At 53.0% G+C, this 12,911-nt stretch overlaps 3 protein-coding genes across 3 annotated transcripts; 2 read left to right on the top strand and 1 right to left on the bottom strand.

Moving 5' to 3' along the window:
- Positions 1 to 2,381: 2,381 nt before the first annotated feature.
- Positions 2,382 to 5,213, top strand: CPAR01_04120 (phospholipid metabolism enzyme regulator; the record flags this gene model as incomplete). The annotated part of the gene is made up of 2 exons (XM_060488401.1): positions 2,382 to 3,537; positions 3,781 to 5,213. The coding sequence occupies 2 exons, from the start codon at positions 2,382 to 2,384 to the stop codon at positions 5,211 to 5,213; spliced, it is 2,589 nt and encodes an 862-aa protein (XP_060352607.1).
- Positions 5,214 to 7,306: 2,093 nt separating this feature from the next.
- CPAR01_04119 (uncharacterized protein) lies at positions 7,307 to 8,012 on the top strand (the record flags this gene model as incomplete). The annotated part of the gene is made up of 3 exons (XM_060488400.1): positions 7,307 to 7,524; positions 7,716 to 7,800; positions 7,929 to 8,012. 3 exons carry the CDS (start codon positions 7,307 to 7,309, stop codon positions 8,010 to 8,012), a joined length of 387 nt encoding a protein of 128 aa, XP_060352606.1.
- A 1,363-nt stretch (positions 8,013 to 9,375) lies between these two features.
- CPAR01_04118 (uncharacterized protein) lies at positions 9,376 to 11,318 on the bottom strand (the record flags this gene model as incomplete). The annotated part of the gene is made up of 2 exons (XM_060488399.1): positions 9,376 to 10,643; positions 10,709 to 11,318. 2 exons carry the CDS (start codon positions 11,316 to 11,318, stop codon positions 9,376 to 9,378), a joined length of 1,878 nt encoding a protein of 625 aa, XP_060352605.1.
- Positions 11,319 to 12,911: the final 1,593 nt, after the last annotated feature.

Below are 12,911 nucleotides of genomic sequence, written 5' to 3'. Positions count from 1 at the left end.
TTTCCTTCGCCCGCCGGGCCTTCCGCCTTTCGCCCTGTACGACGCTATGCTGGGACCTGCAGCAGAATCGGATCCATTTCTCGCGTTGGCTGCTGAAGGAATCCGTCCACTGCGCCGCCCCTCTCCAGTCTCCAGTCTCCAGAGATCCGATTTTTCTGTTCGGCGGAGGGGAGGAGAGGAGGAGGAGAAGCCCAGGATGCCACTCACCGTGACCCGTAAACGCAATCCGTTACCCGGCAGGACTGGATTGGACTGGACAAGACGATACGTCGAGCACATGGCTTGAGCCCTTCTGCCCATGGCACACCGCACGAGAAACTGAAAAAGACAGAATCGGCTGAGACGGGAAAAGCTTCGTTGCTGACTTGTTCTGATGGGTCCCAGATAAAAGCTTCTGATTGCTGCGGACATTCAGGAACGCTTCCGCGGTGCCTCGAGCACCAAGCTCCCTCAGACCTAGACCTGTCCATGTCTCCGTTGGCCCTTACGCTCTACAAGAGGCGCCGAAGATGAGCAGAAACATTTCTATGCCAGGATGGAGCTGGGAGGCGAGAGAAAATTTCGTGCAAAGTATTACAGAGGTAGGAAAGGTAGAGACGGAGACAAAGGCGGGGAATGGAGGGAGACGGAAGCGATATCGAGTGCTACTAAGAGACATCAAGCAGTCAAAGGAGCCTAGGGGCAGCGCATCAGGGTCGCCCTTCCCTTCATGAATCGGTGCCATTTCAATTTTGCTTTTTTGAATTTTTCTCTCCCTCACCTTTTCATTTTGGGTTTCTTGGTTGCCACTTGTCTTGCTGCTCCTTACTCGTTGCCCTGCCATGTCTTTGTTACGTCGCCCACAGAATCGATGATAGGGCAGCCTTTCTGATGGGCCTCTGTCAAAACGGTTGTTTGCTTCATATCCGTGCCGTTCCTTTCAAAGACACCCTGCCTCGTGGTTGGTTAGCCAGCTCCAGGGCATGGTTTGATACCAAAGCTGTGTGTATGATGGATACGTTGGTTACGTAGGATTGTGTCTAGACAATTCGGCTCGATTGCACGGGAAGCGGCAGTACACAACACTCGTTTACGCTTACTGCGTAGGAAGGTAGGCTCAAGGGAATCTCGATGGCATCTTGGCCATGTCCTCGTACAATGCGAGAGAGTCCAGTAGTAGAGGATAATCATCGGAGGGAACATCAACTCTCTTCAATTCCGGCGGAGTAAGTGACGGCAGCGGCAGCATCTGTGCATGCCTTCTGGAGAATCATACCGCAAGTACCAGCAAAAATGCGCCACAGAGCACCTCAGCCAGAGCAGGGCGAGCTGGGTACTTCGAATCAAGTAGTCGCAGATGTATCCTCGTACCTGCCCTTTTCATGACTGCGACCGGCCCCTGGCAACAACAAGGCGCATGGGTCCTCACGGGTGGCTGGCTACTTGCAACTACGTACCGACCGCATGACGAGGCATGTACCTAGGTACCTTGCCTTCCTTGCTCCCCCTGCAAACAAGGCACTACTTTCCGGCAGGTGCTTTCTCTCCCAAATTTGGGCCGCTGAGGTCTTTCTGAGACTCTCTCGCTGGGCAGGTCGTAGGCGTCACACGCTAAGAGCCCGCTCCTTACCGACCGGTCCATCCCAGCACACACCACCCGACCGACCTTCTGTCTCTCTCCCCCAAAGCCCAGTCCACCCCCCATTCCCCAATCACCCAGTTGCCAGCACCAACAAGTGCCTTCCTCATCAGCACCGACGCCATCCATCCATTCACCAGTGCCAGCGCACTCAGCAAATTTTGGCTTACCTTAGGTTTGCACTGACTGACCTTACTGACCTCATTCCCGTCTGGTCTCCCACAACCTCCACCACCACCACCTCCTCCAGCCGTCTTCGTCTTCGTCTTTTACATCAGACACACCACACACTCCTCTTCTCAACTTACACCACCACACTTGGTTTCTTCCCCCCCTCCAATCCCCTCATTTAGAGCTTCTTACTCTTCGTTGTCAACCCGTATTCTTTTCTACCCGGGAAACATTCTGCGAATCACTCTCACTCTTGTGTTCCTGTCAAACAGCTCCACAGCAGCCCAATCGCCAGTAGCTTAGCACCCCGTCACCCACGAAACCTAGACACGACCGCGCATTCGTCTTGCCTCAAATCGGTCCCAAAGCAACACAACAACAACCACTCAGACGATATCTCCAGATTCCCGACAGGGTCCCTGCCTTCCACCCAGAAATCCATCCTATACCACGTCGCATTGTCGAACATCATGATAGGCCTGCTTCCGAACTACGATTGCCGGCTCCCGAGTTAACAATACCCACATTCGATTGGTATGAGGACTAGACGAGGCTCCATTCCCTTTGCTGTCTCACTTGAAAATCCTCGGCCATGGAAAAGACATTCAGCACCAGAAACGGGCCCTCTGACGCAAGCCAGTCACGCATAGAACATACAGAGACGTCCATCACTACCCCCTCAAACAACGCCGCCGAGACCCAACCGCACTCTAAACCATCCTCCGCCACAACCTCGTTAACACCATCACCATACAACTCCCGCGACACCTCCCCGTCACGAAAGGCACAGAAGCCCGTTCACGCGCCCAAATCCGCATCTACCCCCGGCCTGAGGTCGCGCAAAGGCAGCCAACAGGACTTGACTGCAGTACGGACACCCAGGTCCAATACCAATATACCAGGACCAGCGACGTCGTCCAGGACGCTCTCCGCAGCGACAACTCCTACTTTACTCCCGAATTCCCAAGAATCCTTCCTTAGATCTATCAATCCTCAGAAGGCACCCCTCAATACTGAGGTAGCTCAAACGAGAGACAGCCCTCGCTGGCCTGTGTCGCCTCGCTTGCGCTCGCCCCCTCCTCAGCTCAATAAGCCTCACATTCCGCCCACTACACGAAAAGGCGAGCAAGAAGCCCCGAGGGTGAATCTCACGAAAGCCTCTCCGACTCCACAACCGGACCCCCTCCCTTCCATGTCAGAGAGCGAAACCGACGACTCGCAACTACCATCTGGCGTGCGAACCCCAGTAACCGTCAACGGCTCGACTCTGGAAACAGTACAGGAAGTAAGTTTGCCGAATTCGCCAGGGCAAATGGACTCTACGCTGGAGCAGGTCAACGAGAAGTTGGCCCACGAGGCTGCTGTGAGTGCCGAAAGCCTAGCGACGCAAGTGGACAACAATCGCACCATTCGCCTTAGCAGGGGAGCCCTCCAGGCTCACGATAACATGGGCGACAACGGGATACCCAGAGTGCGATCGCAGAGCTCCGCTCCTGCCCCGACGGTCACGCGACAGTCTAGTGTGCTGTCCAACAAGCAAGGCAAGAGCAAAGCAACGGGAGAAGGATCTTCCCTCATAGTCGAGACGGAAACGGTGTCGTCTATTCCCCAGGTGGCATTGGCACCTGCTTCTAAATTGGAAGTCGGCAGCGGCACACTCAGGGCGAAGCCAAGTACCGAGACGATTAGGCCCAAGAAAGACAAGAAGAAGACGAGCCGGAAGCAACCCACGGTCAATTCTGGCAACGGTAAGACACCAGATTCAATTTTGTACTCCTCTAGGACCCTTCGGCATCACCAGCACAGTCTGCGATCAGTGTCTGCAGCAACTGATGCTTTGTAGCCGCTCGAAACAATGTTTTTGGGACCGCGAGCAGAGATGGTGCGCTCTCCGCGGCAGTTCCGATATCGCATCTGGATTTTTCTTTGCAGCTTGCCCGTTATATGAAAATTACCATTTATGAGCAGTTTACTGACTAGACTTCAATCAGCATCCTCCAAAGCAGATATTTTTGAGGCTAAAGTGGCCAGCGCCGTTGACGAGGCGAATACGTCAGACTCAGAGGAAACATTCGTTTACGATAGTAACCCCCCGGATGTCGACAGGCGCAGATTTCACTCGCGGACACCTAGCGCTACTTCGATGATTAGCCAGGCCGACAGACCTGGCGGTATGGGGATGCGCTCAATTCATGAGGCTCTGCAAGGCAGCGGCGCCGCCGCTGCAGCCGTCGGGCTGAAGAAGAGCATGAAGTTCGTCAACACGTTTAACAGCAATGGAGCAGAGAGCCTTGGCGTCGATGAAGATGGTAAGGGCAGCGGCAGGAGTGTAGGCCCAGGATCGGGCAGAGGTACGAGTAGGCATCACCACCACAATCACTTTGGTCGCTGGGGGCGACAGCCAGGAAACTCACACCCTTCACTTTTCGACAACGAATCCCTCTTTCCAAATGCTGCTCGATCCAAGCTCTCGGGCAACACCTCGAGACAGTCATCCGGCCCTCCTAGTCCTAGGGTTGCGAGCTCCGCTAGAGGTGGACCTCACGCGCTCGGAAAGCGATCGTCGATTCAGATGGCTCGTTATGATGCAGCCGACGATACTACGACCACTGGCGCTGACGACGAGCGCACCCCATTGATTACGTCCACAGTCAGGTCCTCCAGGAGGAGCAGACGTCAACCTGCGAATTTGCGGAACCTCGAATCACAGACGTACAGGCAGCAGCCATCCTATCTGAATCGATTTGCAGCATGTTTGGTTGTCACTATGATGTTGCTCCTCGTCATTACTGGCGCGATTGGCTTTATGTTCGCGACCTCGCAGCCGCTGACAGACATTCAGTTGGTCTCTGTCAAGAACGTCTTGGCTAGTGACCCAGAATTGATGTTCGACCTAACGGTCAAAGCCCACAATCCCAACATCGTGGTCGTCTCTATCGATCAGGCGAATCTGGAGATATTTGCAAAGTCGCCTCACGCGGGCACCGACTTTGACTGGTGGAAGCGGCCACATGAAGGGGAGTTGGGAGACCCAGACATGCATATTCGAGACGATCCTCCCGATGATCCACCAGACGAAGACAATGCTCCGAACATGCGACTCGGAACCATCATGGAGTTTGATAGCCCGCTATCTTTTGAGGGGTCTTTCTTCAATAAGGGTGTATCAGCATCGACAGGCACCATGAGACTTCATCTTCCAGGCAACCACTCTGCTGGAGGTTCTGAGCGATGGGGTCGTATCATCCAGGATGAATTCGACTTGATCGTCAAAGGTGTCGTCCGTTATTCTCTACCGTTGAGCCAGCGGGTTAGAAGCGCACCAATTTCTGGCAGAACAACAGTCAAGCCAAACTCGGCTAATGACCCTTCTCTCCGACCAAACACAACACTCCCTGGAGAAGTACCTGGTCTTGAACCGTAGGGTATCTCCCTTACTGGAGGTCAGCACATTCGATCATTTTCTTTGTCAACTTGTTCTGTATATTGAGCGTGCATGGCATAGCATAGTATTTCGGGGAAAAGCGGCGTTGAGCGAGGCTTTCCAGCAACAAATGCTTCGGAGCAAAGACAGACAAAAGCGAACTGTATATACTTTTCTTATTGAGAGCATCGCTGACCACGATGACTCTTGTATCTCCAGCTAGCGTTCTCACGCAGCTTTTGTTTCTTGCGTTTGACTTTCTTCATCCAGCCAGACCACGACTTTGGTGGACCACATGCCATTCCTCGGCACAGCAAATCACGGGACAGGACAGCGAAACACATTCACTTAGGCACAGGACCGTTCTTCATATTGGGGCAAGGATTAGGACATTTGGGTTTTGCGTTGCTTTCTTTATCAGTATGGGAATCTTCTTTGCGACGGCCTTTTTCAGCTCTTGGGTTCATTAGAAAGGGAAAAGTAGCAACTACGCTGTTGTAATTGTAACGAAACTTGACGACCAACAGAGGAGATCAGAAGACAAGGAGTCAGGTCCGCCCACAGAGGTGCGCGACAAAAACAAGAAAGTCAGTTTTGACATGGAGGTTGTGCAGTCTAAGCGAGGTTCGTGATGGACAAGGTAGCCCAGAGCTAGGTAGACAGCTAGAGAATGCCGATACTAGCTCTCCTGAGACTGGACATTCATTTGCCATGAAGCATGCCTACCTGCTATGTATTTACTCCGTCTCATGAGGCCCACACATGTCGGCAATCATGACATGGGCAGAGCCTCAGTTGTTTGGCCACCAGTCAGCCAGCCAGCCTGCAGATCTGAGGAATGTACAGACTACCTCAAGGCCCCCATCCCATCCCGAAACATGTTTGTGTGCATCTCGCATGACCCTGCCAGCTGGCAGCTCATCAAAAGGACGAGGGCTTTCCCACTGACCGCCTTTACATCACCAAGGGACGATCTGTGGGTAAAAAGTAAACAGATCCCCCAAGCAACGTGGGGTGGGGAGGGGGGGGGTTAGGAGGGGTTGATGCCCGGGCACCCTGGAAGTTGACCTCTCCGATCGGAGGCGGGCCGGGCCCACCGCAATCCTCTTATCTTTGCTTTTTTGTGCACATCTCTTATTTGCTTTTTGTGTACTGTGGTACGAAGTGCAAAGGATTGCCCTCGGATTGTTCTCACGTAGTGTGCAGAGTGTGGAGTATGGAACAGAGTATGGATATTGGCTCTCTCAGTACAGGGCACCCGGCGATGAATATGTCAGATCGGTCAAGACAGAACTATCTACTGGTGGAGATGGAGGGGGCGGTCACGATGGCACGAGAGACTCATAAGACGAAGAGGGTTATTGAGACTCCTCTGCACCGAATCCTGACATCCACATCTGATCCACTCGCGATTCTGCGAGTGATTCGGAAACGGGCAACTTGGCCGAGCGGTCTAAGGCGCCAGACTCAAGATAACAGGTTTGTCTCAAAACGACCTACATCTTCCCTGATACCAGGGGGTATTCTGGTCTCGAAAGAGGCGTGAGTTCGAATCTCACAGTTGTCATAAATCTTTTGCTCTCTTTTGCCAATAGAGTGAATTTGTCAGACAACTTGGAGTGTTTACAATGTTCGTACAGTTCCATGGGGGGTTTTACTAGACTAGACTTTGTGCTGCAGGGTTTCCGTCCTTCTCACACTCAAGCGGGCTGGCGAGATTTCAGCTTTGCAAGTGCGATAGCTTACTTACGTCTAGCAAATCTCATTCTAGCCAGAGTCGGTAATGAGAGATGCCCATTTTCACTTCACACGAGACGCGTTTGTGATTTTCTGCCGGGCTCCAGAAGAGCACGTTTTGTGTAAGGCAGTCGGATAAGCTTCGGGACATGCCATCTTGCGTATTCGTGAACATCCCCCGAAATAACGCAAACGACTGAGTGTATTATGCCATTCGCTGGCTGCCCTTCTTCCCGAGTCATATAACACTTCGAGAACAGCATTCGAGGCGCTGATTTCTACTCGCTTTGAACTACATACTTCTTCACATTTAAACGTAACTCTCCCACCGATAACAAACAACACATAGATACACCATGCCCGTCATCACCACAAAGGAGTCTGCTTCAGCCGTCGCCGCGGCCCTCGTGGCCGAGGCCAGCGAGACCAAGCCGGCTTTCCTCGTCGTCTACGCGTCGCACCGCAACGGAAAGTCTTGGTGCGGCGACTGTACCGCCGCGGAGCCGTACATTGAGAAGAAGTTTGGCGGCGGCGAAGAGACCGTCCGGGTTGTTTACGCGGGGCTGCCCGATGAGTGAGTTGAACCTGTTCCTCCCCTGACACTTTCGATTCCCCCCCCTCCCCCCTGCTTCGTGTATAATATAGTAATTGCATGGACAAAAGCCGCTCTTTATCCATATTGATGTATCATCTGCGGGAAACCATTCCCTCAGAAAGGAGACTGTTGAAAATGACATTTTTTGCTGATGATTACTTTCATGACAGATGGAGAACGAAGGAGAACCCGTGGAGACAGGCGCCGTTCAACGTGACCAACCTGCCTACTCTCATCAAGGTCTCAGGAGAAAAGGTACGTCATTTGCTGTTTTCTTCCGAAACTCCCCAGTCCCCCTCTTTCTCACGGGGTACGCGATTACTATCCTGCACTCTGTATGAAGAAGACTGGATAGCGGCCTTTACTAATCGATGCAATGATAGAAGTGGGAGAAGCTGGTCGAGGCGGACGTCTACGACCAGAAAAAGCTTGACGCCTTTGTCGGCAGCGGCAGCAGTCGGTTGTAAGCGCTTGGAAAGCACTGATAGCCTATGTATAAAGAATCAAGTGAAAGAGAAAGTGAAGTCAAAACACCAGCATACTCTAGAGCAGGGAGTTTCCAGTCCCCCTATCAGTGAATCACAATAGAGCCAGCAAAGTGCGAAGACGAGATCACGGTAGTATGGAAAGTCTAGACCACTCTTGTGTAAGCAATGGTTCCGTTCCTATGGAAATGGACAGTTGAAGATAGCCTGGAGTATTTCTAGGCTCACCCGGATTTCTGCAATTGAGTAAACAGTTGAGCGAAAATAAGCATATTTCTTGTCCAACGAGAGAATGGGGTCGGGCCCCTACTTCGTATCACCCGATTACTGAAGAGGCTGTCTAGTCGGCCTCCAGAGGGAGTTGTGTCTGTGCATGTGCGTAGTCGGACAGTCTGATGGAGTCGAAGAGAGACAAGATAGATGGGGTCACGGTTGAGGTGAAATCTGGAGAGGAAGGGAATGGAGAGCAGGAGGTATTCCTTGGAAGAGCCTGGAGAGGTTGAGATTCTATGAGATTTAGATGACTATCCACCTCCGACGTGATTATTCCTGTCATCTTCAACTTCGAGCTTGATGAGAGACGCACCTGACGATGAACCTCATAGAAAGTCAAGCCTCCTCTCGTGCCAGAGATCTTACAGATCATACAACCTGGTCCGGATCTGCAGGCTACCAGTTCACGACATCACAGATATTGCGAGAGACAAAAAACAAAAGTCTAACTAACGTCAAGCCATCTTAGCATTACTCATGTATCTATCCAACATTGCGTCTAGCCCGGCCATAGCCAAAAGGACTCATACATCCGTAAAGCCATATCGTAGTAGCAGACGCTTGTCATCAAGTTTCCAGCACCCATTCAAGGTAATGCTGCCTGTTCATGATCGAAGAAGAAGCCAAACACCGCCAGGGAAGCTTCCCCTCTCCATGTCAATCATCCACATCCATCTCCAGCAGTCCATACAAATGTCTCTGCCTGCCTCCCTTTCCCCGGTGAAAACTGAAGAGTAGATATAGTGTAGTGTTTAGTACCCAAAATATAAAAAGGCATAAACATATAGCCATAAGAAGAGGAAAGAAGCCAAACAATAATATCCACAAAATGGACAGCGCCTCCAGACCCAGCATTTCGTCGTACACTACCCGCAAATGTCAACCGAGAACCCGTGTGCAGAGAGAAAACCAAGCAGCGCAGATCAGGGGGTATCCCGTCGTGTATCTTTTTTGCTTTCCTTATCCAACAATGCCCAAGTCCGGTACTAAGATGAGGTTGGATAAGAGGGAAGAAATCTATGCGATGCAAAGCAAAGGAGGTCATAAACATAACGGCGTCACTATGTGCCGATTACTCGGGGATGGCTTCGTTGGATCCGGGGGCAGCGGCGCCCTCTTCCTTCTTGCCCCAGCCGGAGGCCCAGCCCATCCAGCTGGATCGCTTATTGTTCTCCTGCTTGGCCTCGTTGTTCTCCTGCACCAGGCGCAGAGGACGGGGCTTGTTGCCAGCGAAAGTGGTCTGCTTCTCGTGGTGAGACCGCGGAGGGGACTGCGAGGGAGGCGTACCAGTGAGGTCGTTGGAGTCGCCGCTGGTGCTCGAGGTCTCGCTGCGCATGCCCGGGAAGTTACCTGCTGTGGGTGCTTGCTGACCGCTGGGTGCCCGCGCGGCTGCGTTGGGGTTGCCACCGAAGAAGGTCTGCGACGTTCGCGGAGTACGAGGGGAGCCGAGGGGCGGGGAAATAGGTCCATCCGGTCCCCGGTACATCTGGTTGACGAGGTTAACACCAGTGAACTGCTCGCTCATCGGGCGCGCACGGCGGGTGCTGGAGGAACGGGTCATATTCCCGATAGGAATGCGAGGCGCCGTCTCTGGGTCCGTATGTGCCGAGTTGGCTGGTTGGGCCGAAGGCATGTAAGACATGGGCCTTTGTTTGGGCTTGTTTGGGCCGACGGCCATGGTCTTGGCTCGCTGCAATAGCGACGCTCCGGACGCGCCCTCCTTCGGCGGAGCGGGGAGATCTTTGTTGGTGTTTGCAGCCGGCTTGATCTCGGTGGAGGTATCCAAGATGTGCTCGAAATCTTGGTGCTGCAGAAGCCTTTCAATGATCTTGTTGATGTAAAGGGTCAATGCCTTATTCTGGTCCTTCATGGACTTGAGCTCCGATTCGAGGCGGCGGGAATGCTCGTTGTCGTTACCACCGGCATCTGATGCATCCTCGGACAGCTCATCTGCCAAGCTTGCGCCACCGGACCGGCCCTCCAGCGCATTGAGCGCATCCTGGTTGGCGGAAACACCCATGTAGCTGAAATCATTCTTAGAGAAATCACCATTGAGCGTCTTCTCCTGGAGAAGCAGTTGGTAGCTCTCGTTATCCTCCATGAGGCGGGCATTGGCCATGCGGGCTTCCATCAGCAGGCGTTCAACCTCCTGCAGTCTGCCGCCACCCTGGTTCTCAGACTCGACCAGCTTGATTTGGGCCTCGGCAAGTTCGAGCCGCAGTGATTCGATCAGCTTATCCTTCTGGAGCAAAAGCTTCGAGTTGTTTCGTGAATCGCTGCGGTTGAGGGACGAAGGAGGGGCGAAACTGCCGTTGTCAACGTTGGGAGATGTTGCTGCTGCTGAAGAATTGTTAGCTTCGGGCCTTCTGGCTTGACAGGGTCAAACTTGCATTGTCTTGACGGACGGCCCTCCTCATCATTCCGCTGCGACAAGTTGTCCTTCAGTCTTTGGATGATGGTCTGCATCTCCTCCTCTCTGTTGGACATTTCTTCCTTCTCCTTGGTCATGGAGCTTCGCTCGGCCTCGTAGATTGCTTCCATCTCTCGCATCTTCTTGGCGGCATCTCTCTTCTCATTTTTCAGCGACTCAATCTGCTCTTCAGTTTCGTGCACCTTCTCCTCCAGCTTGGAAGACTCCTTGATTGCATCGTCTAATCTCGTCTGCAGCACTTCGACCTGTTTCCTGTACTGATCAGAGGAGATCTCGGCCTTGGAAAGGCGTTCCTTGAGGTCGTCCAATAGCGCAAGGGTTTCGGCTCTCGCAGCCTCCTCGGCCTCAGAACTACCGTTGCCATTGCTGTTGCTCAGGACAGAATCCCGCCTTGTTGCAGCTGCACGAGCGGAAACGGGAGTTCCTGAGCGAGCTGGTGCTCTGCGCGCAGCAGATGCAGCCGTGGGCGTGGAGGATCGCGTTGGCGTTCTCGCAGGAGACGCAGAAGGGGTTGATGCAGAATCTGTCGAGGAAACGCGACCGACGCCCGCAGCGGGCGGTTTCTTTGCTGTAGCGGCGGACATGGTATCGCGGTGAGGATTTGTTGTGGCGATGATTGTTGTTGCAGTTCGCAGCGTAGGGTTACCTGGGGAAACGGAGGTAAGCGAGGAGACTCGTCGAGAAGGGGAGAAGGAAAAAAAAAAAAAGAGTTGGCGGTCAAGGGCAGTGCGGAAAGTTATTTCTGTAGTGACGATGTTCCGTTCCAGAGAGAAGAGGCTATCTCACCAAATGTATGTAGTTGCTTATTCTTGGAACAGGTGACGCGGAACACACAACAGCGGGAAAGTTGTCGATCGTTGGGCTCCCCAGATATGCGAAAGGCAGAGGATAGCCAAATAGGAGTGCGGTGCAGAACGGGAGGGTGTGCAGCAGCTTTGCAAGCTTAAGTCAGACGGTGTCAGCCCAGCAGGAAGTGCCTCTCAGACAATGGAAGTACTTTGTGTTCCCAAGTAGACACTTAGGTTGGGTTCCTCTCTTCTTTCGAGGGGAAAGTGCAGCGAGTGTCGGTGTCGGTGTCGGTTGTCCAGTCCACAGGTTGCAGTGAATTTCCGATATTTCGGGGCTGCTCCAGGGGGTCTAATTCGCTAGCCCGTGCAGGAAGGGGAAGACGTGGGCCAACCAGGAAACGAGGAATGGAACGGGAACAATGCTCTTCACCCTTCCAACCCCGGCGCCACTAAACGTTTTCGCCGGGTTGCGTTGCTTGTTGCTTGAGCACCCTGCAGAGTGCAGACTGCAAAAGAGACGGGAATGCCGTGGACGCACTAACTAAGTTTACCTGCGAACGCCTCTGAAGACTGACCGTCATCCAGCAAAGCCTATCCGTAGGTACCTGGGGGTAGTTTGCGAGTAGGCCACCGTGGAACTCTCGAGTGGTTTGACACCTTCTTGACGGCGCAAATTAGTGTGGTAGGTCAGGCAACGGAAACCTTCTCTGGCGTGCTATTTTCGATGAATCCTTTCGCTGCCTTTTCAGGCTCTTGTTCGGTCCCGTATTGTGTTGCGCTGAGCTGAGACTACACTCGTTGGGATGCGTCCGAGGTAACTCTCGTTTCAGTCCCGTCTCTTGGTCACCCGGCGCTCGAAGCTTGAGTAGATGGCGGGCGATGACGGCAGTGCCAGGCAGTGGCCAGCGCTGCGAATGTGGTGCTGCAGACGCCGTCTCGTCTTTGGTTGAGATGGGATGAATGATAACCTTCTTTGCTGTCTGGTTTCTTTCCGAGTTCTTGGGTCACTCGGGGAGCTGGCTTCTAGACGACCGGTATGAAATGGAGGAATAACAAACACGTTTATAGATCGATTTCAGTGATACCATCCTATCGCGTTTTCAATAACAATAACACGTAGACCGCAAGAGCCATCATGAACGAATAGGATCACAATGCTTTCTGGCTCTCGACTGAAACACCCTCGTTCGCTGTCCAGACAGCCAGGCATTGCCCTTGGTGAGTAGCTCTTGGTCACGTTCGCTTCACTTTAGCCTGTACTCCTGTCGTCTGCTGGTTGACTGTCAGGAGCACTGGTAGTCAGGTACCTGTCAGTAGTAGACAGCCACCAAGCTGTCTTAGCAAGCAAAGCACATGCAACGGGTAAGGGTCTCACGCAACCTGCACCCC

The sequence above is a fragment of the Colletotrichum paranaense genome (assembly GCF_030867605.1).
Source record: "Colletotrichum paranaense strain IMI 384185 chromosome Unknown Scaffold_3.1, whole genome shotgun sequence".
Taxonomy (NCBI): Eukaryota; Fungi; Ascomycota; class Sordariomycetes; order Glomerellales; family Glomerellaceae; genus Colletotrichum; species Colletotrichum paranaense.
This window is presented reverse-complemented; position numbering and strand designations above follow the sequence as displayed.